This window comes from Rhagoletis pomonella, unplaced genomic scaffold (genome assembly GCF_013731165.1).
Source record: "Rhagoletis pomonella isolate Grant_MI unplaced genomic scaffold, Rhpom_1.0 Rhpom_scaffold_00005, whole genome shotgun sequence".
In the NCBI taxonomy this organism is placed as follows: domain Eukaryota; kingdom Metazoa; phylum Arthropoda; class Insecta; order Diptera; family Tephritidae; genus Rhagoletis; species Rhagoletis pomonella.
In genome coordinates, this window is record NW_023458559.1 from 81,285,974 (window position 1) to 81,312,961 (window position 26,988).

General features: G+C 36.2%; 4 protein-coding genes across 5 annotated transcripts in view; 1 reads left to right on the plus strand and 3 right to left on the minus strand.

Annotated features, from left to right (window-relative positions):
* Window positions 1–26,988, minus strand: part of LOC118739670 — a 339,105-nt gene that overhangs the window by 32,319 nt on the left and 279,798 nt on the right. The window lies entirely within an intron of this gene.
* Window positions 1–26,988, plus strand: part of LOC118739680 (short transmembrane mitochondrial protein 1-like) — a 397,003-nt gene that overhangs the window by 2,904 nt on the left and 367,111 nt on the right. The gene's annotated exons all lie outside the window — the stretch shown is intronic.
* Window positions 1–26,988, minus strand: part of LOC118739672 (ER membrane protein complex subunit 4-like) — a 394,927-nt gene that overhangs the window by 331 nt on the left and 367,608 nt on the right. The gene's annotated exons all lie outside the window — the stretch shown is intronic.
* LOC118739660 (adenylate cyclase type 2-like) overlaps window positions 273–26,988 on the minus strand; it is a 53,917-nt gene continuing 27,201 nt past the window's right edge. Inside the window, exons 3-21 of the mRNA XM_036471110.1 lie at window positions 25,333–25,466; window positions 24,105–24,302; window positions 19,084–19,206; window positions 17,461–17,655; window positions 17,092–17,319; window positions 15,644–15,771; window positions 12,037–12,195; window positions 10,628–10,760; window positions 7,601–8,219; window positions 6,752–6,850; window positions 5,304–5,422; window positions 4,632–4,858; window positions 4,344–4,551; window positions 3,949–4,271; window positions 3,696–3,858; window positions 3,415–3,627; window positions 3,235–3,339; window positions 2,162–2,179; window positions 273–807 (exon numbers count right to left, since the gene is read on the minus strand). Coding sequence (XP_036327003.1) covers window positions 541–807; window positions 2,162–2,179; window positions 3,235–3,339; window positions 3,415–3,627; window positions 3,696–3,858; window positions 3,949–4,271; window positions 4,344–4,551; window positions 4,632–4,858; window positions 5,304–5,422; window positions 6,752–6,850; window positions 7,601–8,219; window positions 10,628–10,760; window positions 12,037–12,195; window positions 15,644–15,771; window positions 17,092–17,319; window positions 17,461–17,655; window positions 19,084–19,206; window positions 24,105–24,302; window positions 25,333–25,466 — 3,659 coding nt within the window. The 3' untranslated portion in view covers window positions 273–540. The remainder of the gene's footprint in view (window positions 808–2,161; window positions 2,180–3,234; window positions 3,340–3,414; window positions 3,628–3,695; window positions 3,859–3,948; window positions 4,272–4,343; window positions 4,552–4,631; window positions 4,859–5,303; window positions 5,423–6,751; window positions 6,851–7,600; window positions 8,220–10,627; window positions 10,761–12,036; window positions 12,196–15,643; window positions 15,772–17,091; window positions 17,320–17,460; window positions 17,656–19,083; window positions 19,207–24,104; window positions 24,303–25,332; window positions 25,467–26,988) is intronic.

The window sequence follows — 26,988 nt, forward strand, 5'->3', positions numbered from 1 at the left end:
GTTGCTGCCTTTAAAGTTACTTTACAAGAAATAAAAAAAGTCTTTCATTTATCCAACTACTCTCGTAATGAAAGAATATCATTTGGGTGAATACCCAGAAGATAATTTAGGTAGGCCTTCTTAGGTAAAGCCAAAAGGCCTTCTGAAGTATGTCCTATAAAAGCCCTTTTGGAAGGCCTTCCATGCGTAGCGAAAGAAGAAGCCCTTAAATTTGTGCCACTCCATACAAAAAAGAAAGGAGAAAGGAATGTAGAGTGGAAGGTCTTTTAACTCCTGAGATTATCTACTGGGTAGCAATGAAAATGGGGTACATTTTTGGTTAGGACTTTAGGGGAACTGCAGAGATGGGCATTCGCGGTAAGTACTCTCGTTGGTAATTTGTATTGGCATGAGATATTGCGTTTTGATATTTCCCTTTATACTTGCTCCAGGTTGAGCCCTTAAGCTAGCAATCGAATTGAGCTTTATTGTTCATTAAATGTTGGAGCCACTTTACCCATCATTGTATAATGCGAATATGTTGAAGTTAATTTTTATTAGTTACTTATGTTTTCTTTTTTTTACCTGTAGTCGTCCCATCACCCCGCAGGAATCCATACGCGACGCAACATTTACTGTATTGCTCCATATGTCGTATTGAGGTTTTTGTGCACCAATAACTCCTGCAATGACCGGGCCATGGTTCAGTCCGATACGCAACCGGAACCGTTGAAATGATTCACGATTAATTGAGTCTAATATTGACATCAGAGCGATGGCAAATTCTACCAATATGGTGACATTATGCTCTTCAGTGCGCTTCTCATCCTTCGTTAACGGAAGTATACGCCAGGAGTTGATAGTGTTGGCGGCAAAGCGATTGGTGCCATTCCATTTGATAGCGGAAACGTAATTGAGCGCAAATGAAATTACATTAAAGCAGCCGTTAGTCAGGTTGAATATGCCAATCAAACCCATTTAAATCGAAAAAGACGGAATAAGTGAATAACAGCTATGGTTAGCATACATACTCAAATGCCGTTAGAGTAATATGCATGTATGCATGTAAAAAGGTGCGCATAGATATAAACATATCGCACAATTGCTGCAAGAGTGTCATAATCAAAAAAAAATTAAAAAAAAAAATTAGTTAAGTATGCAGAAATTACCGCTTGCTGTTTTTCAATGTTGTTTAAAAATAATTACCAGTAGTAGATCCGAATAAGGCACGATCTTCACCTATCTGTTTAATGGATGCAATCTATTTTGTATGAAGTTTATGTTAGGAAATATTTCGCGAGTGGGTTGGCTGAAAAAAGCTATAGGATATTTCAAGGCGAATTAATATAAGGTGATAGCAGGAGTACAAAAACAACAATTTACATGTGTTTTGTTTTTGCTTTGGCGGCATAAACTGTCAAAATCTGTAACAGTGTGTGTAGAAATTCAAACAAAATATTTTAATTTGATATCAGAAGCTGTGCGGCGAAACACATACACAAAATCAGCTGAGCTAGTAACACCACCTTATATAAATTCGCCTTGGGATATTTTTAATGAAATTAAATCAATTTGGTTGTCTATTTTTTCCTGGCCTACCTATCGAGTTGGCAGGTATGAACTGGCAAGTAATAATCGTAATTTTCACTCATCTCTTTAACACATTCTATAGGCTTTATTCTTTCGATTAAATATATCCTGGCCAGGATTTTTTCAACCAACGCACTCACGAAGTATTTCCTAACACGTTAAATCTCATACAAAATAGATTTCATTCATTAAACATATACATATGAAGGTGAAGGTGGGGCCTTATTCGGATCTTATACTATAGCTCACCAGAACAAAATATGTATTCATTTATGCTATGGAAATATATGTAAATTCAAAACTTTAAAGTTCGAGTTTTGCTTTTTTGAGTTATGACACTATTGAAGTAAATGAGTGATATGTTTGTATGTTGATGATATATGTATGCATGTATGTATGTTAATAAATGAAGTGTGTTTGTAAATCAGGCGTTTTCAGCAGCTGACACGTTAAGCTTTAGAAAAACACTAAGCTAACAACTTTTATCCTAAATTCGCAAGTAAAGTCTTGGCTATTATATAGAAGCGCCTAGGACTTTTAAGTGCAAATTGTGATAGAGAGTTATTTTACGAAGCTGTAAATGTAAACTTACCGCAAAATTACGCATCAGCTGCATTTGTGGCATAGAAAGAGCAAAATGCTAGTGGTTAATAAGCCTTAAAATTTAATATATTTTTGTGTGAATAATGTTTTTAGACCAGTGACAAAGTGTTCGAAAATGAATTTAAAAAGAAGTATGTATGTTTGTAAGCAGAGAACGAAAACAAACAATAGCAAACGTATCGGTATCGTTTAGATTCGCTCACACAAGGTAATGAAACACAACCGATTCAAATCACTCGGACACATTTTGCGAGCGGTAACTTTACTATGCTAGCATTCGCGATAGCTAACGCAAACAAAGCAATTGAATGCAGCGAAATAGGGAAACAAACGAAACATAAAGTTAGTGCTCACAACACAAAACGAAACCATTCGTTTAGTGGCTCAGAATCTACTGAAGCAGTTGAACCATTCTGCTAAGTACATAATAATAATAATAGATTGACGCTTACACTTACGCTTAGTGTTTGGCCGAGCTTCTCCTCCGACTTGTAACGTGCGCCTTGATGTTGTCACACAAAGCGGAAGGACCTACAGTTTTACGCCGACTCCGAACGGCGATTGTATTTTTATGAGAAGCTGTTTTTCATGGCAGAAATACACTCGGAGGTTTGCCATTGCCTGCCGAGGGACGACCGCTGTTAAGAAAATTTTGTATTATTTTTTTTATTTTTTGCGATGTTGCTTTGACCAGGGCTTGAACCCAGGTGCTGCGGAGTGGAAGCGCGCACTGCTTATCACTACACCACAGGGGCCGACTAACTACATAGGCAACATTAATTTGCTGAGCACTAAAGGAATGATTCCTTTTGTTTTTCGTATCGTGTATTGCTTCGGTTTTGCTCAGGATGAGTACCTTTACTACAATCGAAACCATGTAAGTGAGCAAAAGAACAAACGATTCGTTTGGTTTATGCTCGGCTACCCGTTGAAACGTATCGTTTATTGTTAGCGCTCGGAAACATTATGAGAAAAGGAACACAAACATTTCGTACTTTTTGTGGCAATGGGTGAAGTGATACGTTCGGTTTGTTTTCGTACTCTGCTTGTAAGTGTTCTTACCATAGCGCCGTCCTCCTTGCCTGGTCGCAGACCAGACGCGCACATATAGGTGCTTGCAATAGTTTTGATTTTTTCAATGCCACTAAATTTGGGTTTCAGAAGCAACTAAAAAATTAAGATATAAATGTCACCCTTCATTGAAATAAATCGCTTCATCTATAACACGACGATTATTATTACCTTATCAAAATCGCAAATAATCTCATTTAGCAACCGCAAACATTCAAGTCCTTGTTTATTGACATCAGTCTCATCATAGAATTCCTTGTAATTTGGTATCGAAGCAAACATCACAGCTACGCAGGAATAGCTCTCGTGATACAACTCAGTTGAGCGGTCTTGGTGAAGAAAGTGTGTGGCCACATGAGCGGGTAAAATGTTTTCTAGAAGAATCTGAAATTTTCACAAAGCAAACATTTTTCGGAATGTGTTATCCGAATTAAGCTGCATGTTTACATTACCTTATTGATGCCACGCATTGTTTCAACTTCTTCCTGCTCCACCTTTAATTTCGCCTTCCACAAGAAATCTGTGCGGGCGACATATTCACCCTGGCGGTCTAGCGTGTGCAGCACTGCAACCACCAGTAGCAATAAGAGGAATCCTTTAAGCTCTATTGGCAGACTACAAAACATACGCCGAAATGTAGGCAATTCGAGTTTGTGGAAATTAATGAATATACGTATGTATGTATGTATGTATGCTATTACTTACGCACTAATTTGTTGCAAATTAAATAATATATATAGGTCACTAAAACCCAGCACAACTATTTGACATATGAGAGCCGCAATCATGGTGATCAGCTTGAGAATGAAGCCAGAACGTAGGAAAGCGGAGACTGCTGCCAGACTAATGGCACAGCAAAATAAATAGATTGGCGCCGTCTCTACTTGATTTGAAGTATATAATGGAACCTGCAGATTAGTATAAATGATGTCTGGCAAAGATGTGCCATTGATTGCAGATGATAGTGAGTCGGTTAAGTTACTTTCTTGCTTTATCGATTCAATGTTGATATCGGACATAAAGTTTATCTACAAGGGAGAATTCCGGGTTCAAGTTATTATAAAAGTCAGTTTAGTTATGAATAGTAAGAGCATACTTACCACGCTGAATACGGCGCATGCAGATATTAGTATATTTACTATAATGAAAATAGCGAGTCGAAGGTATCGACTACTGGCCACCACTTGGCCGGGACCATTGCGGTCTGTCGTTGACGCATTCATTTCGGGCACCTGGATATTGCTTAGGTACAAAAATAGCGCAAGTGAAATGAAGCTGGCTGCCAGTGAGCCGATCAAAGCTATATTTCTGTATGGGTCAAAATAGGGTATACGTACATATGTATATAATTTTTAAATTCAGTTAACTGTCACCGCAATTTAACTCACTTTTCAATAACGACTAGCTGAATTAGAGCGATTGAGAGAAAAAGCACAAACGCGCAAATTAAATCGAAACGGAAATGCGTATCTGGTTGGGCGCGATACATGGCCTCGCGCGGTGTGTTACGGTACCACATTGTGAACGGTTTCAGCTCCGTAGGAGGTCCAAAGAAATTGAAATTGAAACATTTACGCTCCGGTGGCAATAGATTAGATTCAATCATGGCAATGCTCTACAAAACAAAACACACAAGCGTTCAGGGGGGTAAAATTAAATATCTAAATAAGAAACAAAGGACAGTAAAAGGACAGCGACTGTAAAGAAAACAATTTTTTTTTTAAGTACACATGTAGTATGCAGTATCTGTATCAGTATGCCTAGTCCATCGGCTGGCGTGACAAAAGCAAAGTTTATACAAATGGTGCACCGCCTGGTTGGGAAGTGAAAGTTTGTCATTGCATCTTCGGGCGCCTTAATAGACTCGTAAAGTTTTACTTTAAAGTGAATTATGCTGGAAAGTTGAAAATTTTGGCTGGCAATGCATTTGCTTTGTGCACACACAACGGCACTCACGCGTTAGCATGCATATCGATTGACCGTTTTCTTTTTGTCTGGTAAACTGAAGCTACTACGTACATATGTAGATGCTTCATCTAATTTTGTTGGATCGCACCTACCGCTAGTCCTATGTTTTTAACCAATTTCGATTCTGCAATATTGGCAAATGGTTTATCCGCACCCCAGCACTCTACATATTTTGTCATCTTGGAGGAGGGACGATTACGATTAACATGACCTAAAATAGAGTATACAGTATGTTTTTACAATATGGTAATTTTTGCTATTTAAACCAAAATTACAAAACTCATGCGGACGTCATGCCATGCACTTGTTTTTGGTTAGCGTCTCAGTCTGGAAGCTAGATTTATTATTAATGTACCATTAGTAGTAAATTTAGTACCTTTGCCGCAAGAGTGGCATAAGCCAAGAAGTGAAAAACTCCATAAAAATTGCTTTAAGGTTTACAGTTTACATACGCTCCAATGGTTAAGATACATTTTCTTTTAATGAGCTATAGTTAACCGATATGAAATATTTACAGAAAATAGCACAATACCTGGCACGTAATTTCTGCAAAAACAATTTTCTTTTTTTTTGATTATGACAATGGTTCAGTTCGCTATGCAAAAGCCAGTAAGAATTAGACAGTAACAAAATTCAGAGTATAAGGTATCTTAAAGCTTAAACAGACGGCAGCGTTGATTCGGATTAACTCGGACTTAATCCAGAATAACTGCAGTTAATTGCCGAGTTGATCCGGATCAACGCTACCGTCTGTTTATGCTTTTACTCTCCCAAAGAGAGAAACTTACTAAGCTTTGCGAGAACAGGAATTTGCAAATATTTGCAAGCTTCACGATTGCATTTAAATTATTTCAGGTGGAAAACAAAACACGACCTATACGTACATATATTTCTTCTTATTCTGGCTTTCTTCAACCTACGCCTCAATTTATTTGTGGAAGTCACTGTCGGATTTCCTATATCGACAGTGGTGTCGACTGCGTTCCGATTACGAATATAGGTTTTTCAGCCGAGTACCTTTGAAATGTTTGGAATTATTTAAATTAATTGCATAAACAAATATTTACATACTTCATTCATTAGTAAATCGCAACAAGATTGTTCATTTTTAAATTTAACGAACTTGTTGATTCAAAATAATGTTGACAAAAATGCAACCGTGTGCCACAATCCTGCTTGCAAACTCTTGCTCCCCCCTCCAAATGAAATGTCAAAATTGTGCTCTCTCCTTGCAAGTTTTACTAGGTTTTTGGCCAAACGAACACGATTTGGTAACAGTTGGTACCAACGTTTTGCATAGCGAACACTCTTAATCTAGCAGCAAAGGTGCGATATTCTCTTACGCATGTTACACTAAATAGCCACAATATGACAAAACTAACAATTTTTTTCTTTCCCAATCCATACTTGAAGTTTAAACCAAGAAGTAAATGTTACAATACATTATACTAAAGCTAGTCTCCAGACTTACGGTACCGTGAACTTATATGTAGATGTAGTTTACTTTGATGAATGTACATGTAGGCCATATCATACTTACCAGCATGGCTGCGAAAGCTCTCTCCACTGTGTATGGACAGCTTGCGACCATCCATAAAGGCGCCTGATGAACGTCTTCTGTCCGCAAATGAAATAAGACCTTAAAACAAACAAAAACAAAATTCCGAAAGTCTAATGGTGTCTTCGTTTTTACCAAAAAATTGCGTCTTTTAATTGACGCTTCTTCTGTTCGTGTTCGATTCTAAAATAAGGGCAAATCAGTGAAAAAATTCCGTGTTCGTTTCTTAAAATGTCACAATCTATGTAGTAAGGCAAAAATAGGCACATTCTCTGCCATTTGAAGAATTGCCAGGGGAGATAGTTGCCCTTAAAATCAGACATTTGCTTAAAACGAAAATATTATGAAATTCGTGGGTTAGACAATGTAGGCAAAAACATGCACTTTTACAGAATCGAGTGTAACATCGAAAGTATTTTGCAGCATAGGAGGGCCACATTTTTTTGGAGGAATCGAAAATACTATGGCTGCATTTCTTTATTCATTCCGAACGTTTAGATTTTTTTTCGTTTACTTAATATTTGGAACGTTCTTTGCAATGTGTAACCATATATTTCAAACGCATTCTGTTTATTCTGCCTGTGAGATGGGATAATCTGGAATGTATAAAGAAACGCAGCCTATAACAAATCCTCAAAACAATGTCAAATACATTAGACCAAATAAAAGCTTAAGAAAAGACATGTAGAATTTTTTATATGACTTAATCTCGACTAATAAGTATTCACAAGATCTGAAGTATCAAGTATTCAGAACACGGTAGCTAATAATGTTTGCACTGTGAAGGTGTTGCTTTGGATTTGTGCTTTAAACTTCTCCTTTGAATCTTACCTTGCACCGACAACTTGCGTCGAATTTTTTCTGGCCCCTCAGCGATAGACAAATTGTAAGCATTAGCCACTGAATTGTTTGAAGCATTGTTGTTGGTGTTAACATCGTTGACATTACTATTACAACTTGATTCCGTCGTACCACCATTGCAGCCATTTGCGCTCATTGCTACTGCGCTTGCTAATGATAACGATGACTTATTGCCAATAGTTTGAGCATCTTCCAATGCTGTATTTGAATCTTTGTCACTGCGATGTTTATTCCGATCTAACGGATTTGATGTCTGTGCTATTATATCGTCTTCATCTTCTTCCGACAGTTCCTTTATAGACATAGATGTTGTTATCATTGGGTCCTGGCTGTTAGTGGACGAAGGTGAGAGTTTTCCACGTTCAAGTGCGAAAATCCCACCGCTTAGTCCGCTAATGGCACCGGTAGAAACCGCATCTTCTTGATTTGGTGTCTTCTGCCCACTAGCTAAAGCTATATTCACGTTCGAGATGCTGGTAGGGGCAGGGTTTGGTAGAAGACGTTCGGTAACATCGCAATCGTTAAGCTGGGCCTCTGTAGAAGATGATATCTCGATCACTTGCGGCACGCCAATTGGATAAGGTATTTTCTGTAGTAAAGTTGATCGAGTTTATTTCATATGAAAATGTATATGTAGGTATAAAAACAAAAAAACTCCACATTATAAAATTCAATCGAATTCTACGAGAAATTAATAACTATCAGACGGTTAAAAAGGGTCACTTTGGTTTAGGGCTGATGATGCCCGGGTGCCCGGGTACCCGATTAATTTGGTGTCACCCGGGGCTTTTATAACCCGGATAGCAGGGTATATTTGCTCACCGGAAGCTCCTGGCATCAAGCCTTTAACCATTCATACTAAAATATCGATACTTAGACATAAGAAGAAGAGATAATTAGGGATAAAAGAGAGAACCGTTTTGAAATAAGACAAGTTTTACTTTTCCCTATAAAATTTTGGCAACCTCGCATACGAGGTTTTGCATTTTATTGATACGCGGTTTTGTACTTTAAACGACGATATGTATGTCGGTGCCGGTTAAACGAAAAACACCCGGGTAATACGACATAAAGCTTCTTATTTAAACTTTTTCGTACATATGGATGTACATACATATGTATATGTATTTTAAAGAATATTAAATACTAATATTTTCAAAGCAATATTAAGTACTGCCAGACACTTCTAGCCGGCAGTAACTTCTGCCAGACGCTCCAAAATATGCAAAAAGTTAGAAAATTACATACTTTATACATACTTACATATGTACATTTGTATGTACATGTACGTACTATATTTTGTGACTCAAACTTAGCGGGGTTACTCATACGCTCTATCCAACAACTTAAGCACAGCTGTGCACATACACATCAAGGGTGTTCGGGGCATGCTTGACCCACCGGATGGGTCTGCCTGTTTACGCAATGTTTGCAAGTATTAATGATAACAATAATTTGGTAAAGCACTCACCATGACCAAAAGTACCGTAGTAGCTTTCATTATTAAGTCCATGATTTTTAAAGCCAACTGCATTTTTTAAAGAAAATTTGCGTTCAATTTTATACAGCGAACCAATTTTTTTATTTGTACAAAACGATATTTTCATTTCCCAATACCAGGCGTTCAAAAAATCGACGACTCTTAACCATACCATGCGAAGTCTGACTAAGCCTAAGGTGACTGAGCATGGTATGGTTTGGAAGCGTCGATATGAAGTAGCAAGTTTTCTACACGCATACACACACAAGTTTGTTTTTAGAACTTTTTAATTCGTTTGTAGAAGCCTTTGAAACTCACAAAGTAAAATTTTGGATATTTGAAAGCAAGGCGAATTAATATAAGGTGATAGCAGGAGTACAAAAACAAAAATTTACATGTATTTTGTTTTTGCTTTGGCGGCATAAACTGTCAAAATCTGTAAGAGTGTGTGTAGAAATTCAAACAAAATTTTTCAATTTGATATCAGTAGCCCGTTTCTGTAACTTTTCTCTACCGATTATTTCTCTACTGGTAGAGAAAATACGTCATTCTCACCTACTAATTAGCAGTAGGGAACAGGGCGGCGAATTCATATCTCAATTCGCCTTGGTAGAGAATTGTTACAGAAACGAGCTACAGAAGCCGTGCGGCGAAACACATACACAAAATCAGCTGAGCTAGTAACACCACCTTATATAAATTCGCCTTGTTTGAAAGTGTATACAAACAATTTTGCGCATTGAAATGGAAAACTTATTACACATGTATGAGCGCCTGGCATTGGGAAATGAAAATGTCGTTTTGGATCAAATAAAAACTGGTTATAAAGTGTGGTCACGGGGATAATACTTATATAAACGTAAAATTATTGCTACTACTCTAAGATGCGGTCATATTTTCACCATATGGCATGGAAAATTCTTATAGATTTTCCCATGATAAAAATATAGTAAGGTAGAACCGCTGGAAGAAACTTTTAAAATTCTTGACGACGCCAAGCAATTTAATTTTTAAATTTACTCACAATCTCACACACACATTTCCATTTTCAATATCAACCCTATAAACATTTTGGCGAACGTTCGAAAGTACTTTCGATATCCAATATGTATATCGAACTGATAACCAACCTTTGTTTTCCAATGTTCAAGGGAAGCTGATAGCTCAAGACATTTTAAACACTTATTCAAAATGATTTATTTTGGAACGAATTTCCGTCATCCCTTGTCAAGTTTGGTTTGCAGACGGAAATTCGTTCCAAAATAAATCATCTTACCACCCTGTCGGAAAAATCAACCGACACCAACACTTATTCAAAACTTATAAAGGCAAATTCGAAAAGGTCAAAACAAAAAGAGAGTCATTGCCTGACTTGTTCTATGGAAGCTGGGCCCTACATACATATGTATGTATATGTATGTGAACCTAGCTTATCGGCAATTAACATGTACGATGTTTTAATCGGAAATGTCTTTGAAATCGAACACTGCTAGTGCAACACTAGATATAGTACATACCTTTGGGGGTACGATGAGATATGTTTCGATTTTATGGTCCGCCAAATAACTGTCCCGACTAGCGCCATTTCCCTCTTCAACCACGAATTTGTCACCAAGGAATTGTAGCGTTTGCTTAGTGATGTGAACTCGGCTGTAACCAAAAAATTACGTCAAAACCAACAATACTTGATAACTGTATATAAATGTTTCCAGACCAAGTAACGTGCATATCGCATTATTTAAGTATGCGTAAAGAGCAATCACAATCAGTAAAATGTTGCTCATACGCTTCGGTGGCCTCTAAGCTATAATAACACATTCACAAATTACTTGCATACATACATATGTATGTACATGATGCACAGCTCAATAGCTCAAACTGACACGTACTTCAAAAGTGTATTAATTCAAAATTATTGCTTCACATTTACTTTTCAGCAAAAGCTTGACAAACACCGGTAATACTGGCCGTCAAAAAACAGTTGTATCTTCCAGTTCGGAGATTTAGGGTAATGAATGTGTTATAATGCATACATACATACATATATAGAAATTTTCTTTTTCTACCCAGCCAGCAGGAAAACGTACATTTTACGAACATTATATCGAGCCCTAACTGCCAGAAAAACGTCAGCGACATTTTTTTCCAATTTTTTTTTTTGATGCAGAATTGCATCTGGATGGTGTACGGGCATTTCTGCATGAAAAAGGACATTCTTGAAAAATATGTCGCTTACGTTTTTTTCGGCGCTTAGGGCTCGATATTTTACGAGGGAATCTCGGCAAAAAGTTCGAGAAAAGCTCATAAACGATAAAACAAAAAATTTAATAGAAAGAGGTTTGTAGTAATTTGTCAGCACAAGAAAAAGTTTTCATTTCGTAGGAAAATTTACATATGTAATGCGCATACGACTGCTTTTCCGATCCGTTTACAACTGTTCGTAGGCGATCCGCAATTTCAAACGAAAAAGTACTCGAAAACGAATCGTAAGCGGCTATCACAAGCGACTTTTTATCCGGGTTTTCTTCAAGAAAAATCCAGTTACGAGCTCGTTTACGATGATTTTGCTGGCTGGGCAATTTAAGAGGAAAATATCTACATATATACATAAATACATACATTTTTAGTGCACATGTTTGTATGTATGGTTGTACATATGTATGTAAGCATGAATGCATATTATAAGATTTGGCCATTTGAGTTGTACATATGTATTTCGAATAATGAATTGCCAATGTTTTTTTTTGCGACGATTTTGAAAGTGGTCATTAGTTAACAAATACATTAGAAAACGAGCTTACAGGACTTTATATGTATTTACATACATACATACATAAGTATAAGTACATAAGTATGCATGTATGTACATATGAATAAGCTATAACAGTATTGCGTGTTCCGTATAGTCGTCTATGATTTAACTTACCCTGCTACACCACCACTTTCCATATGATTCGCCAACGTAACATCATCACTCCAAACATCAAATTGCCACTTACGTAAGCCAAGGACACCGCAAAGGACATTACCAGTATGAATGCCTATACGCATGTCAACATTAATTCCGGTTGCCTCGCGCACATGTCTGCAGGGGTAATAAAAGTGGTTAATAAATGAAGGTCGCACTGGGGCAATATATGAAATATATTTATATATATGTATGTATGCACATGTTTACTTTTGGTTATGAATTAAATCTGTTGTACATCAAAAACAACAGCACTCAAACCTAGCCAGCGCGCGAAACAGAAATTATCTGTACATATGTATATATATGTATATACATATATATGTACAGATGCATGTACATATGTAAGTACATAACGGACTATAGTTGAGCGGAAGTGTACACTTATCCGAAATTGGGTGTTGTTATTTCCTTGCCAAAGGGATTTCTGTTTGATACCAGCAATTAAATATTATTAGCAGACCCGGCGAACTTCGTCCCGCCTAAATAAATTTTTTTATTGAAAAATTGTGGTCCAAGATTTTCACCAACAATTCACTGTCACGATTTATATGCTAATATTATGGTTTGGTGGTCGGAAGGCATACTTCCCAGGCAGTTTTGAATAACCCAACGAAAGTGTAATGCCCGTTTGCGTTTCACATCGCGATTAATCGTACAGCGAAATAAATTTGAATAATTTTTTCCTCTTCACTCCCTGGCGGCAATGATGATCCGGTTCGATGGTGAATAATCTCATCGTGGCAATTTCAAAATGTTTTACAGAAATCCAATATTTATACATAGACTTATTTCAGACGAAATATCTTAAATGCCTTATCAAGGAGCGCAATAGTTCTGGTGGTTGATTTAACGGAGGTCAATTGAGATTGACTCCTGGGCAACCCAATCCTGGTGTCTCCGAATGAAGCTTTAACGCCGAGTAATATTGGAAAATCATATCCATTGGGACAGTCGGAAAACACAGCAGTTCGACAAATTCAGTGGTGCAGCCGGTCGATGTAATGGGACATTCACGACACTTTCTCTCACTGGACGTTTTTCAGTAATAACTCGACCCCAGCGCCACCTGGCGGCTCATTTTTGTGAAAGTATTGCCCTTACCATTACCAATACATATCCCGAATATGAGCCAAATCGCATCATAAATACGAATTTTTAGTAATAACTCGACTCCACTTGCGGGTACATTTTTTCATGGCAATATTTTCCTTTACGACATCAATACATGTTTCGAATATAAACGAAATCGGATCATGCATCAAATTTTTTGTAATAACTCGACTTCAGCTCCACCTGGCGGGTTTTTTTCTTTCATTTTTCAACATAAATAAATAAACAACCAGAGCTTTTTTAAAAAACCATCACGGATAGATCGACGCGAAATTTAATTATCTTTTATTAAAAAAGAAAAAGATACTTGAAATCGGTTCATATTTCGGCTCTCAAAACTCATTTGTCCACAGCAACCTTTTTCGCAGTTCGTTTTATGCAACTTAGTTTTATATATAGAGGTATAGACATACATTTTCAAATAGCTGGCAACCCTCTTCAAAATTATTACTTCTGGTTAAGAGTGCATTTTGGCTTTATCTTCTTCCTTGCAACATAGATATTTAAATTTGGTCACAAAATCAATAGTTTTTATATGAAAAGTTATTGTACATATCGCCCGACTTTAATGTTTTTAGTCAGGGGGTTTCCTCTTGAGCAAAAATAATAACTTGAAGAATATTTTAAATACAATTGCAAAATTTTAATTGAGACTATAATAAAATTTTAATTTGCTTTTTTATTATGACATAGCTTGATAGTTTGCTGGTTGATAAGCAAAGAGGAAATTGCAATAAAAGATTACGACGTTCTTCCAGCAAACGAGCGATATAAGTATTCGTATAAATAAACTTGCTTATAGGTACATACATATGGGACCATAAAACCAAAATAGCTTAATGGCTTACCAAAAATTTTAAGCTTTATAAGACAATACGTTCAACGATTAAACGAGAAAACTAGATGCGGTTCACTATGGTTATATATGTTACCGGCCAAACCCGACCTTAGAACAAACTAGTTTTGCCTAGGCTAAACTAGATCAGGGGCCACAGTATTTTTGCGCAGAGCTCCTTTCCGCGTAGTCGGCCTTTGGCCGCACTTCAAAAGAATAACCCTCATCAGTCCAATTCCAGGTACGCAGTCCACAAAATTGTTGCGTCCAACTTGTTTCCGCATTGGACGGATGTATTGGATCTAGGTAGAACTAGTTTAGCTAGGAAAAACTAGTTTGTCTTAAGATCGGGTTTGGCCGGTAACATATACATATAACAACTATTTCTATATTTGTAATTATGATTTTTAAGCAGCTTCTCTATTTCGTTAAAATTGCAGATAGGCTACAATGTGGCAAAAAAATCATTTTGCCAAAGTAAGCCTATGCTGGAAAGCCACGAGAGCACACAACAAGCAGTTTGAACACAATTTTCAATCGCTTGCACACCAGTCTAAATTGTGCGCTGTAGGTAGTGGTCTGAAACTATCGATAGTCGACACTGTCGATAGTATGCGAAAGTTCTTTAGAAACCATCGATAACTATCGATAGTTTGATAGTCTTCTAAACTTACAATTTGGCTTTATATTGCAATATATATTGAAATATTTCTTACAAAATCAGTAAATCGCTTGCTTACAGTCAAAAGTTGCTAAGTCCATTTTTAGAAATTTTATAGGAGAGGAAGAAACTTCTCATAGCAATTTTCTTCAAGAATTTTGCGAAATTTTTTATAAAATATTTTAAGTGTTTAAAACAAAGCAAAACTTCATACGAATCAGAAGCACTTGTTGCTAATTAAAAAAATTCGAATTTTTTTATTCTATTCAATGACAGATATTTTATCATTCAACATCAGATATTAACCTTCTTTAGTTCTTATCACGAATCTATTTTTTTTTTTTCACTTATCAAAGCACCCGCTGAAAATGCTGGTAAAAAATATTTTTTTTTAATGAAAGGTGCTGCCAGGTTGTCTCAAATGCAGATGCAAATTGACAATAAGCAATAAAACAATAATGTTAGAAAAACAAAAACTATCAAAAACTATCGATAGTATTGAAAACTATCGATGGTGGTACGATAGTAAAATACCATCGATAATATCCATAGTGCCATCGATAGTTTTAGACGACTAGCTGTAGGTATGGGTTTTAAATTTTAATATCGGTGCGAATGAATTTTGATGTGAAAACATTCACACACAACCATCAGAGAAGAGGTACACAAGCACACATTCGTCGTTTAAAGTACAAAACCGCGTAACTGGCATTTGTTGTCAAAAATTGGATTTGCTCACACAAGCTCTTGGCTCATCCTTCTCCATTCGTCCTGAAATATACTAGCCAAAAATGCGACTGCTTTATAGAAAAGAGAACACTTTTGAAATGTGAGTATTTTTACTATCTAGAAATTAATTTATGCAACCTCACATACTCGGTTTTGCATTATCTTGATACGCGGTTTTGTACTTTAAACGACGATATGTATGTACATACATGCACACATACACTAACCTTATGGCATCAATCATCTGTAGGCCCATGTTTACACAATTGGCAGCGTGTTGCGGCCTTGATATGGGCAGTCCGGACACACAGTAGTAGCAGTCACCAAGAATTTTAATGCGCAAGCACTGGTTTTCCTGTGAATAAACAAAGTAATGCCGCATAAAAGGATGTTATCAGCTCTGGCGCACCCAATGACAAAAAAGTTCCCATTTCAATTTCCAAACATCTACATAGATAAATGTGTACATTAGGGTGGTCCTTAAATGAAGGAAGCCAATTTTTACATCAGATTTCCTAAGCCTCAATCCCTACGTCGATGCTACTATGCATAGTCGAAGATATCACATATACACGCTTAATTCGTAATTCGTAGCTACGTTACGAAAAAAACAAAAATTGAGAGGGCGGAAGCCCTTCTTCTAATAAGAAAGGTATACAACATTTCTTGTGCACATAACTCCGGCTACGCCATCCACTGTATCTTTGCGCAGAACCCACATCGAAATTTACAAGAAAAGTGCATGGTTCAAACCGAATTTATTAATATGATAGTGCTCGGAAATTTAAAAAAAATCGGAAAAATTTTAAATTAAAGTTTAATCTTTTGACTACACGAGTATGTTAAAGTTTTTAGATTCGGGTGATGCGTTTGGATACAACAACCCAAAATCATTGCACAAATAACTAAACCGTACCCAAGTTTCTCGATAAGGGCAATTTTATCTGTCTAAAAGAACACCACTAATATTTTCTGCAAACACATCGATTTACATCTTTTTGCTTAAGAAGTGTTTTTGTACAAAATTACGCAAATTTCAATTTCTTACTCGTTCGTTTTTAGGCATACCATTGTTACGAATTTTTTAAGTTCGAAGATACGATAAGGATTGCAGCATACCATTTCTACATTGCAGAATAGGGGTGATACACCCCTATGCTGTAATCCGAAAGTACGTAGTTACGAATTCGTAGCTCCGTTCCGAAAATTCGAAAATTGGTGTGGTGTAATCCGATCGTAACTATCAACGGCGTTGCCAACTAAAATAGTGAAATTCGAAGTTCTTAATCAGCTGCTTTGACAGAAACAAATCAAAATAAATATAATCGCAATTTTTTAAGGACCACCCTAATGTACGTATACATATACTGAATTAAAGGTATGTACATGAACTCATGAGACCATAACAACCAGACTACTCTTTAAAAACATTTTTAAACATTAAGACAAAATAATTAATGCTTTGCATAAATAGAAGTAGTTTGGTATTTTAAAGGGATTTTATTTTTATCTGAATAGGGCTACAGCCGTTTCACAAAGAATGAAAAAAAAAATCGTTATTATTTAACTTGGAAATTAATTCTTCTTTGGTTCGAAACGATCGATTGAATATCAGTAAAACAAGTCTGTTTTTTTTTTAATATTTCCTTACTCGGTTTCGTGTTAACTTACTTACCCCTGCAATCTGATCAAAACGTCCGAAGAGGTCGTTCAGCGTCTTCACCAAATCACTAGCAGAAAGTTGCTCAGAAAGTGGGGTGAAATTCACAATGTCCGCATACAAAATTGACACATTGTTATGGCGCTGCACGTGCAATTCGTGAAAACGTGTAGCAGATGTAGTAGTCTGACCACCAGCGCGTTGGCATGCATCAGCCATCTTCAGCATAATACTACGCTTCACCTGGACTTGCGTCGAGAGATAAAAGTAAAGTAAAAAATAATGAAAATACGCATTATTTCAACCGCAAGTTAATATGTATTCAAAAATCATGCCGATATAAAAATTTCAATTATTGCGTCGCTATGGATTTTACTCACTGACCTCTGCCGCTATGTAAGCGGGAATGACGCTTAACAAAAGCTGCTCTTGTTGCTCTCGTTCACACTCTAGCTTGACGCGTTGCTCGATTCCTGTACGTGTACCGTCCACAGTGCGGTTGTGTGCTGCATCTGACATAATGCGATAGTAAAGACCAGAAACAGATGCGGAGGCCAACATGATAATTTCCCCGAAGAGCTGCAACGAAAGGGGTAAGTGAAGTGAAGTGCAAACTAACTATCTTAAAGTGTTGGTTGCATACAGTAATGGCGAAACAAATTGAAAAATGGTCAAACATCAGTTTATATAGTTGTGTGTGTGCCATGAGAAGAAAAATGCATTCGACGTTCAATATTATTTCACACCGAAGCCAGCCACGTTTTTTGTTCGAGTAAGCATGCATGTTTTCTAGTCGTCACCTTAGTAGGTATGCAACTTGTCATAACAATGCGAGGAGTTTTACTTTGCCAGCTGGTAGTTCGCTTGGTAGATACGAGTACATGGTTGAAAAGGTATTGTGCGACAACTGTGAAACATACTAGGGGTATTCTCGAAGTTTTGCACGATGCACGGATTGCACGAAATGCAAAAATACTATTCCAAATTTCGAAGAGTACGAGAGCAACCCATTGCAAAGAGGAAGCGTGCATGGCTAGCAAGCAGCGAAATTATGTATCAAATACAATAACAAAAGACAGCAAAAAAAATGAAGTGAGCGAGATGAGAGGAATGAGAGAAATATGTAGCAATTCCGACAACAAAACAACTAGCACAGGGTTGCATTTATCTTGCTATGCTATTTTGCAAAATATATACATGGGTTTCGACCTTGCATATTTTGCAGCGATAGGAAATGTTGTTTCCCATGTATTTTGTTGTTGTGTGTTTGCAAGTTATGCAATCCATGCAATCCATCAATCCGTGCTACGTGCAATGGCTTTGCAAGATTTGGAGAATACCCCTACTTTGTAATCATTGCATCTTCCCTTTGCGCACTATATTGCATTATTATGCCACTATGCCAACTAGAGTAGAACGGCACTCGTAAATCAATTGATTGCAATCCAACAACACCGAAATGACTTTTTGTTGTTTGTATTAGCATTGGCTATTGTCAGAGCAATTACTATTTACCACAGTTTACTTTACAGCTACACAGGCCGGATTCAAAGTGTTAATAGGCAAAGTTACAGGCGATCCTCAACAGTAAAAGACTTGCAGTGGAAATATAAAACACTAAGTATTGGAGCACATCACAAAACTAAAAAAAAATGAGAAGGACTTTTTGGAGCAAACCGTGGACTAGTACGTGCAAAACTTAGCTCGTCGTATGATGGATTTAGAACATTTATTATAGGCCACATCCGAACATACATATATGTATGTATACATACGTATGTATATAAAACCGATATTTCATTAAAATACAAATTATTAGGACTGTTCAGGATCTTGCGCATATGCTCTTGTTGGATTTGCATATTCGTTGCATTTGTAAATTCACAACAATAAAATGCACACGGTTGCCATGGCAGCAAGCATAAAATTTACAAATGCAATTCCAACTGCAAATCCAAGACCATTTCCACAACATCCTGAACAGCCCTATTGTTTCGTATTACTTACCAACGGCAAACTGGGTGTATATTCCTCGCTGGTCGCAATGCGGTAGATAATGTGAACAGTCGTCATGAAAAAAGCTAATACCACGGAAACTGGCCAGGATATCGGCAACATCGTATGTATACCCTACAAATATAACTCATTTCCGTAATAAATAAATACGATACAGTGTTAAATATACAAATCCCAGTAAAATAATTATATGTGCAATACGTTTTTCCTCATTTTAGCTCTATTAAAGAAGAGTAAAACTTTTTGCTGAATGCGATTATAATAGCCTTTAGTTTATAAGTATTTTCATATGTTAAATTGATGTTACTTTAGAATTTTAATCACCATCATCACAAACAATAGCTAATATTCAATAGTAAATAATTATATGTGCAAAATTAAGTATTCAGTTCCTGCTGCTCCAGTGTCAAAAATTTTCAACAGAAAACTACATCAATGATTGTGTGGTAAAAACTTAAGCATATATAAGCTATTTTCATAATAAAACCGTTTGATTATTTTCCATAGTTATATTATGGCCCATAATGTCCAGTGACATCGAACTATCTGAAGAACAGCCCGGACATATAACAGGAATGAAGTTTTGTGGCATGAAATCTAGCTAAATAACTGCTGAAGTAATCGGGCAGCAGAATATACTTAATAAGAAGTTCGTTTAAAAATCCCGACCACTATAGAAATAGCTTGCTGGCCCTACATAAGCCCCAAAAGAGTGGTGCTAATGACATATCCAATAGTTAACTACTAGCAACAGCATGATTTACCGTAAAAATTTAAATGTATTTGAATCTCTCTGTCACAAGTGAAAGTTCACAATAAATGATAAACACAGTTTTGGTACTTAAGTGGAAGAAATAGATCGCATGAGAATGCGTTTTTAGCATTTTACAAAAATTACAAATTTTGTAGGAAGAATTGAAAAACGCTATTTTGAATGATGAGAGAAACTCCAATATAACGGGTGATTTTTTAAGAGCTTGATAACTTTTTTTTTAAAAAAAACGCATAAAATCTCATCGGTTCTTTATTTGAAACGTTAGATTGGTCCATGACATTTACTTTTTGAAGATAATTTCATTTAAATGTTGACCGCGGCTGCGTCTTAGGTGGTCCATTCGGAAAGTCCAATTTTGGGCAACTTTTTCGAGCATTTCGGCCGGAATAGCCCGAATTTCTTCGGAAATGTTGTCTTCCAAAGCTGGAATAGTTGCTGGCTTATTTCTGTAGACTTTAGACTTGACGTAGCCCCACAAAAAATAGTCTAAAGGCGTCAAATCGCATGATCTTGGTGGCCAACTTACCGGTCCATTTCTTGAGATGAATTGTTCTCCGAAGTTTTCCCTCAAAATGGCCATAGAATCGCGAGCTGTGTGGCATGTAGCGCCATCTTGTTGAAACCACATGTCAACCAAGTTCAGTTCTTCCATTTTTGGCAACAAAAAGTTTGTTAGCATCGAACGATAGCGATCGCCATTCACCGTAACGTTGCGTCCAACAGCATCTTTGAAAAAATACGGTCCAATGATTCCACCAGCGTACAAACCACACCAAACAGTGCATTTTTCGGGATGCATGGGCAGTTCTTGAACGGCTTCTGGTTGCTCTTCACTCCAAATGCGGCAATTTTGCTTATTTACGAAGCCATTCAACCAGAAATGAGCCTCATCGCTGAACAAAATTTGTCGATAAAAAAGCGGATTTTCTGCCAACTTTTCTAGGGCCCATTCACTGAAAATTCGACGTTGTGGCAGATCGTTCGGCTTCAGTTCTTGCACGAGCTGTATTTTATACGGTTTTACACCAAGATCTTTGCGTAAAATCTTCCATGTGGTCGAATAACACAAACCCAATTGCTGCGAACGGCGACGAATCGACATTTCACGGTCTTCAGCAACACTCTCAGAAACAGACGCAATATTCTCTTCTGTACGCACTGTACGCATTCGTGTGGTTGGTTTAATGTCCAATAAAGTAAACTGAGTGCGAAACTTGGTCACAATCGCATTAATTGTTTGCTCACTTGGTCGATTATGTAGACCATAAATCGGACGTAAAGCGCGAAACACATTTCGAACCGAACACTGATTTTGGTAATAAAATTCAATGATTTGCAAGCGTTGCTCGTTAGTAAGTCTATTCATGATGAAATTTCAAAGCATACTGAGCATCTATCTCTTTGACACCATGTCTGAAATCCCACGTGATCTGTCAAATACTAATGCATGAAAATCCTAACCTCAAAAAAATCACCCGTTAGTTGATCCAGATGCCCACCACAACTTGGAGAGTCATTCGGCTTCCATGGCAAACCTGTCCTTGGCGAAAGGGATTTAAGTAAAAAGCATATAGCTTTGGAAAACAAATAAAACCTTTTCACTATGGGAAAAATGAATATGAAGAAGTAGAAACATTCCGTGCGCATTAAGTTGGCAAATTTTTCGCTCATTTCGACAGAAAATATTTGGAAATTCCAGCGGTAAAACGTTGTTATTCACACCGTGCGAACAACAAAATCGTTATTCAAGGAACAAAATGGGGATTTGTAAGATCTACTTCCCAACAAGATTTCTACTTATTCAAAACAGAATGATAACGTGTTGAAACTTAAATAAACCAAACTTCACAAATAGGAGGAAATAATACAAATTTTACTATAAAAAATTTCGGTAAAGTATATGCCGCAAAGCGTAAAACAAATGAAATTGTGCAATAGAAGTACAATCCAAAACCAACAAATAAAATTATCTTTAAAACAAATTTTTTAGAAATAGTCGGTAACCAAACACTTGTTTCTTTGCACATATAAATATTTTCTACGAAAATTTCAACATAATGGTAAAATTAAATTATTTTGTTATATACTAATGCATATTCATAAAGTTTTTTCTATTCTTTTGATAGAGTAAATGAATACAATTATTGGAAAAAAGCATGAAAGATCTAGTATTGGTTTTTACTTTAACTAGTTGAAGTTGAAGTATTGCACATATAATTTTTTTACTGGCGTATGTATGTAAGTGTGTAGTTAAAAGAAAATATAAGTAATAACTATATAGTAAACTAATAAATTTAGGTTTCTTCGTATGGTGCGTATTATTTTTTAAACACAGGTCTATAGTACATATTAAAGAACTGAAATACTTCCGCCATGAAACTTAAATAAAAAACCGTCGATACGCTTAATACAAAGCTATATATGTACATATGTAGGCGAAGAAAATGCTGGTGGCTACAAGCATCATTCCAACTTAGTAAACATCAAAGTCTGTGAAGATAGCAGTTGTGACAGCAATTACATCCGACGGCCTACTCATATACATACATATCGTCAAATGAAATGCAAAAAGACGTAACAAACATCGTCGCTGAAATACAAAAGTTCGTAACTAATAAAAAAAATTCAGTTTTTGATTGATATGTTGCATTTCATCGAATTACAACTCTCACATCATTTTATGAAAAAAAAAATAAAAATATTAGTCAGGACTTTTTTCATTTCAATTACGTTGTTGTTACCAGGGCTACCAACTGGGCTCAAACCGTGCCATTTTTGGCCCTATTTTACTTCAAATGGCACTTAATTTTTTAATTTGGCACAAAGTGCCAATATGGCACTCTTGAAAAATAGAAATATTTCAATACACTTTTGTGAAACACTTTTTTGTGTGTACTTCTTTTTCTCAACTAAAATTTTATAGTTCCTATAGTGTATAAAACTGGTTTATCTTACTTTGGCATTGGTTTTAGGAATGTGATTCTAATTTTAATTCTAAATGGAAAGAATAAAAAAAAATGGCACTTCTAGTTTTCTATTTGGCACTTTTTTATCCTCAATATGGCACTTCATAACTAAGTATAGTTGCTTGTTACGTCTTTTTGCATTTCAGGTGACGATATATGTATATGTATGTACCAGGGATGTTTCGGATGTCATATTTTCACATTTGCGAATGCGAATTTTCGGAATGCGAATGCGAATGATGGGAATAACATTAAAAACGCTATAAAAACTAAAAACTTAGTCGTCGTTACTTAAAAATTTTGTAAGTTATTAAGACATTGAACGAGTGCTTCACCTATACAGTGTTTTAATGTAGTAGTCAAAGTTCAAAGGGGGCATATTATATTTCAAAAAAGTATTTTTTCTGCCTTTTCCCCCATGAGGCGATTTCTATTTCTCACTTGGAACGCTGGCGGGTGGAGCGCTCAAATTTTTGCGGGTCAGATCTGTCAATTTGTCGTATTTTAGTTTAGTTTTCCACCAATCGAGAGGATTTTCACCGAGATGAGCTCGTTTTTCTTTAAGACAATTCTTCTATTGAGGTTTAATTCCACGTTTTTTAATGTCTCCAGATTCTACATCCGAGCGTTCGCTTTCACTGGAGGAATCTAAAATTATTTCTAGATTGCTTATAAGACTTTTAGCAGTATCTACTTCTTGAAGGCCCATCAATATTGCTAGATATACTACGTAACCGTTTAGCGTTTGAAGCAAAAAGTCGATTATTGTCCGCACCCTGCTTAGACAGATGTAGAGCCATTTCAACAATATTAGAGTGGACTCTTTGCCCATGTACACATTCGCATTCGCAAAACATTCGTATCATTTGATGCGAATGCGAATGTCAAATGCGAATGTGTAAAATGATGCGAATCATTCGCATAACGAATGCGCTGCACAACTGCTACATAACGAATGCGAACTGCACAACTGCTACATAACGAATGCGAATGCAAATATTCGCAACATCCCTGGTACATACATATGTACATATGTACTGCACAACTGCTACATAACGAATGCGAATGCTAATATTCGCAACATCCCTGATACATATGTATGTATGTAGTATGTACAGAGGCATTCACGCATGCTGCGTTCCTAATCTAACTCGTACTGAAATCACGTATACGCTCTGTTGAACTGCACAACTGCTACATACAGTACAGAATGCATTGCCTACAGAGCAGCGAAATTAAATTCCTATCTAGTCTCTATATGTAATACTTACTAAGAAAACGGCAAATAACGGTAATGGCGCCAATTTTTCACCCGTAATTGCTGCTATCGTCCCCAGCGAGAAAGTGGTTACAATGGCAAACGCCAACGCGGCTACTGGCGAGCTAAGGACCGCCGGGAATTGCAGTGCTGTCAATATACCCGCAGATATGATGGCAGCTAGCGCCAAGAGGCACGTTTGAAGCAAACCCTAAAAAAAAGCTATAAATGAGCATAGTGATTGCGAAATAATGTATGTAATTGTTAAACCAGCGACACATTGTGTCTGTCTACAAGTACTATACATACTTACATATTTATGTATGTACATAAAACATGCTGCGTAGATACATACATATCGTTGCCTTAATAGAGAAAGGTCATATCTAAAATATGTGTGTCTTTACAGAGTATTTACAAAACTTTATAAAAACTAAAGTTTTTAAGTTGGGAATTCCTTCAAAATCCCGGATTTTAATAAATGCCGAAACTAATTTATTGACGTAGTACTTGTTTTCAAATTCTATAAGGTCTTTCATGGGTAATCTACCGACCTTTGTACAAAGCTGAATTTCCCAAAAAATGAGTTAGGGTATTTCTGTATTAAGGTAACGATATATATATATGTATGTACCTACATCCATTAGGGTGTCCCATAATATAAGGGAAATTTTGTTTTTGCAAATATGATACTCTCCATAGGCCGAAATGTATAATAATGATATGTTATATTTCTACAGCGATAACATAGTTGATGGCGAAGAGAGACACGATGTTCGAGGTTTACCGTATGAGCGTTGGCGTCATTTTAATTATCTTATCTTTTTTTAAATTTCATGAAAATTTGTTTGAATATTCGCTCACTACGCCCCACGCGCGCCTACTTTTATCGCGTGTCTTTCTACGCCTTCAACTACCCACCTAAGTTCGCCGAAGTTTCTTTCTTGCGTCTTTTTTCGCATACGTATCTACGCTTGTATGCGAGACTAAGCGTCGAATTGCATGTGCCCTTATGAAATATGTAGTTAGTTGTCGATAAAATTAAAATAAGCTGTTTATAATAGGCATTGGCCCATGCGCGTATCTTTTGCAGCTTAAGCATTTTCTTATGTATATACGCGTAAAATAAATAAAATAGAAATATATGCGTTAAAAGCTAGGCCATTGATATTTTGGGACACTCTACTTAGTGTAATAGGTAATAGGAATAATCAACACTACGGCATGCGTGTGAAACTTACTTGTTCGTAAATGACACCAACGATTATGGAGACCACACATGCAACTAGTGATATCAGTAGGCCGGATCTAAAAAGCGACTTGCGTAGGCGTTGGCGATATCGTGTGTACAAATCGTCCAAATGAATATTTTCAGCTGTAATGGAACAATTTAAAAAGGAATAACATGTTAGCTAAAAACATATGTATGTATGTATGTATGTATGTACATATGTATATACAAGTGTGAATATAAGAGATTTGCATTAAATTTTGTTTTCGAAATACAACTCCGCCATTTCCCATCGAATTTTTAACCGACTTCCAAAATAGGAGGAGGTTATCAGTTCGACGGAATATTTTTTTAAATATTTATTATATTAATATTAATATTTTTTATTTTTTTTTATGTATGTTACCGCATAACTTTGGACCACGTCAACCGATTTCGTTAATTCTTTTTGCATCGGAAAGGTAGTGTTCTCAGAGGTGGTCCCATACTAATCTGGTTTAGATCCGATCATTGGATCATGTCAGTTTTTTTGCTAAAAATTACTTGGCATTTTTTAATTATCAATACAAGGGTATTTTTCCTCCTCTGTTAGCTTTTTTAAAATACCAATTTATACAAACGCCGAAATCTTCAGACAAAATTTTTCACAACAAAATTTTTTACTTCAACGCGTTCCACAGCTCACGAATGGGATCGAAAAGAGTCGAAGTATTTTGATGGGGCTACAAGCAATGCCAAATGTCCTGGTTCAAATGGGAATTGTTTTCTAATATAGATACATACATGCAAACATATTTATATACATTGGTACATATATAAAGCCGCTAACATAACTGGTGGGGTGATTGACTCGGTTTTTCCAAACCAGTTACAGCCGGTTATCTTGAATATATTTAGGCGGTTTTTTTTTAATATTGATTTTACGAATACCGAATAAACCGAATTTTTGCAATTGAATACACCAGGTTTTCATCTAGTTAATTTATATACCAGAATCTAAACATTCTTAACTCTTTATTTAATTAAAAATAAATCTAGAACATTCTTATTAATTATATATCAATACTGGAGAACTTCCCACGGCATACAATTACTTAAAATAAAAAAAAAAGATTTTCTATGTATGAACGAAATCGGATCATAAGTACGGGTTTCCAAATATCTCGACTCCTGCGCCACCTAGCAGATTTATGAGCTATGTGTGAATTTTCAAGACTCTAGCTCATCGGGAAGTTGGTGAAATATTGATTCCGGGACATACTACATACATACATACAAGTGAAGATGAAGATGAAGATGAAAATGTAGAAGATGAAGATGAAGATGAAAATGAAGAAGAAGATGAATGATAAAGATGAAGATAAAGATAAGTAGACTGTTATGATCGGCCTGTAATTCTCGCAGAAGATTTTAACGTCAACTTTTCGCTGGCCAAATCTGATGAACTGACAGAATTTTTAAAGAAAAATTTTCACTGAAAATCGTTAATGGTAGAAATGATCCAACAACCAAAGGTGCGGCCACCAATGATGCGGTCTTTTCCAGAAATATTAATAATATTGAAATAAAACATTTAATATCTTACTTTAATTACCAAAATCGACTAGTTAATATTGTAGATATCTTAGGCACAAATAATAATTAAACTTTGCAGTTGGTTATACAA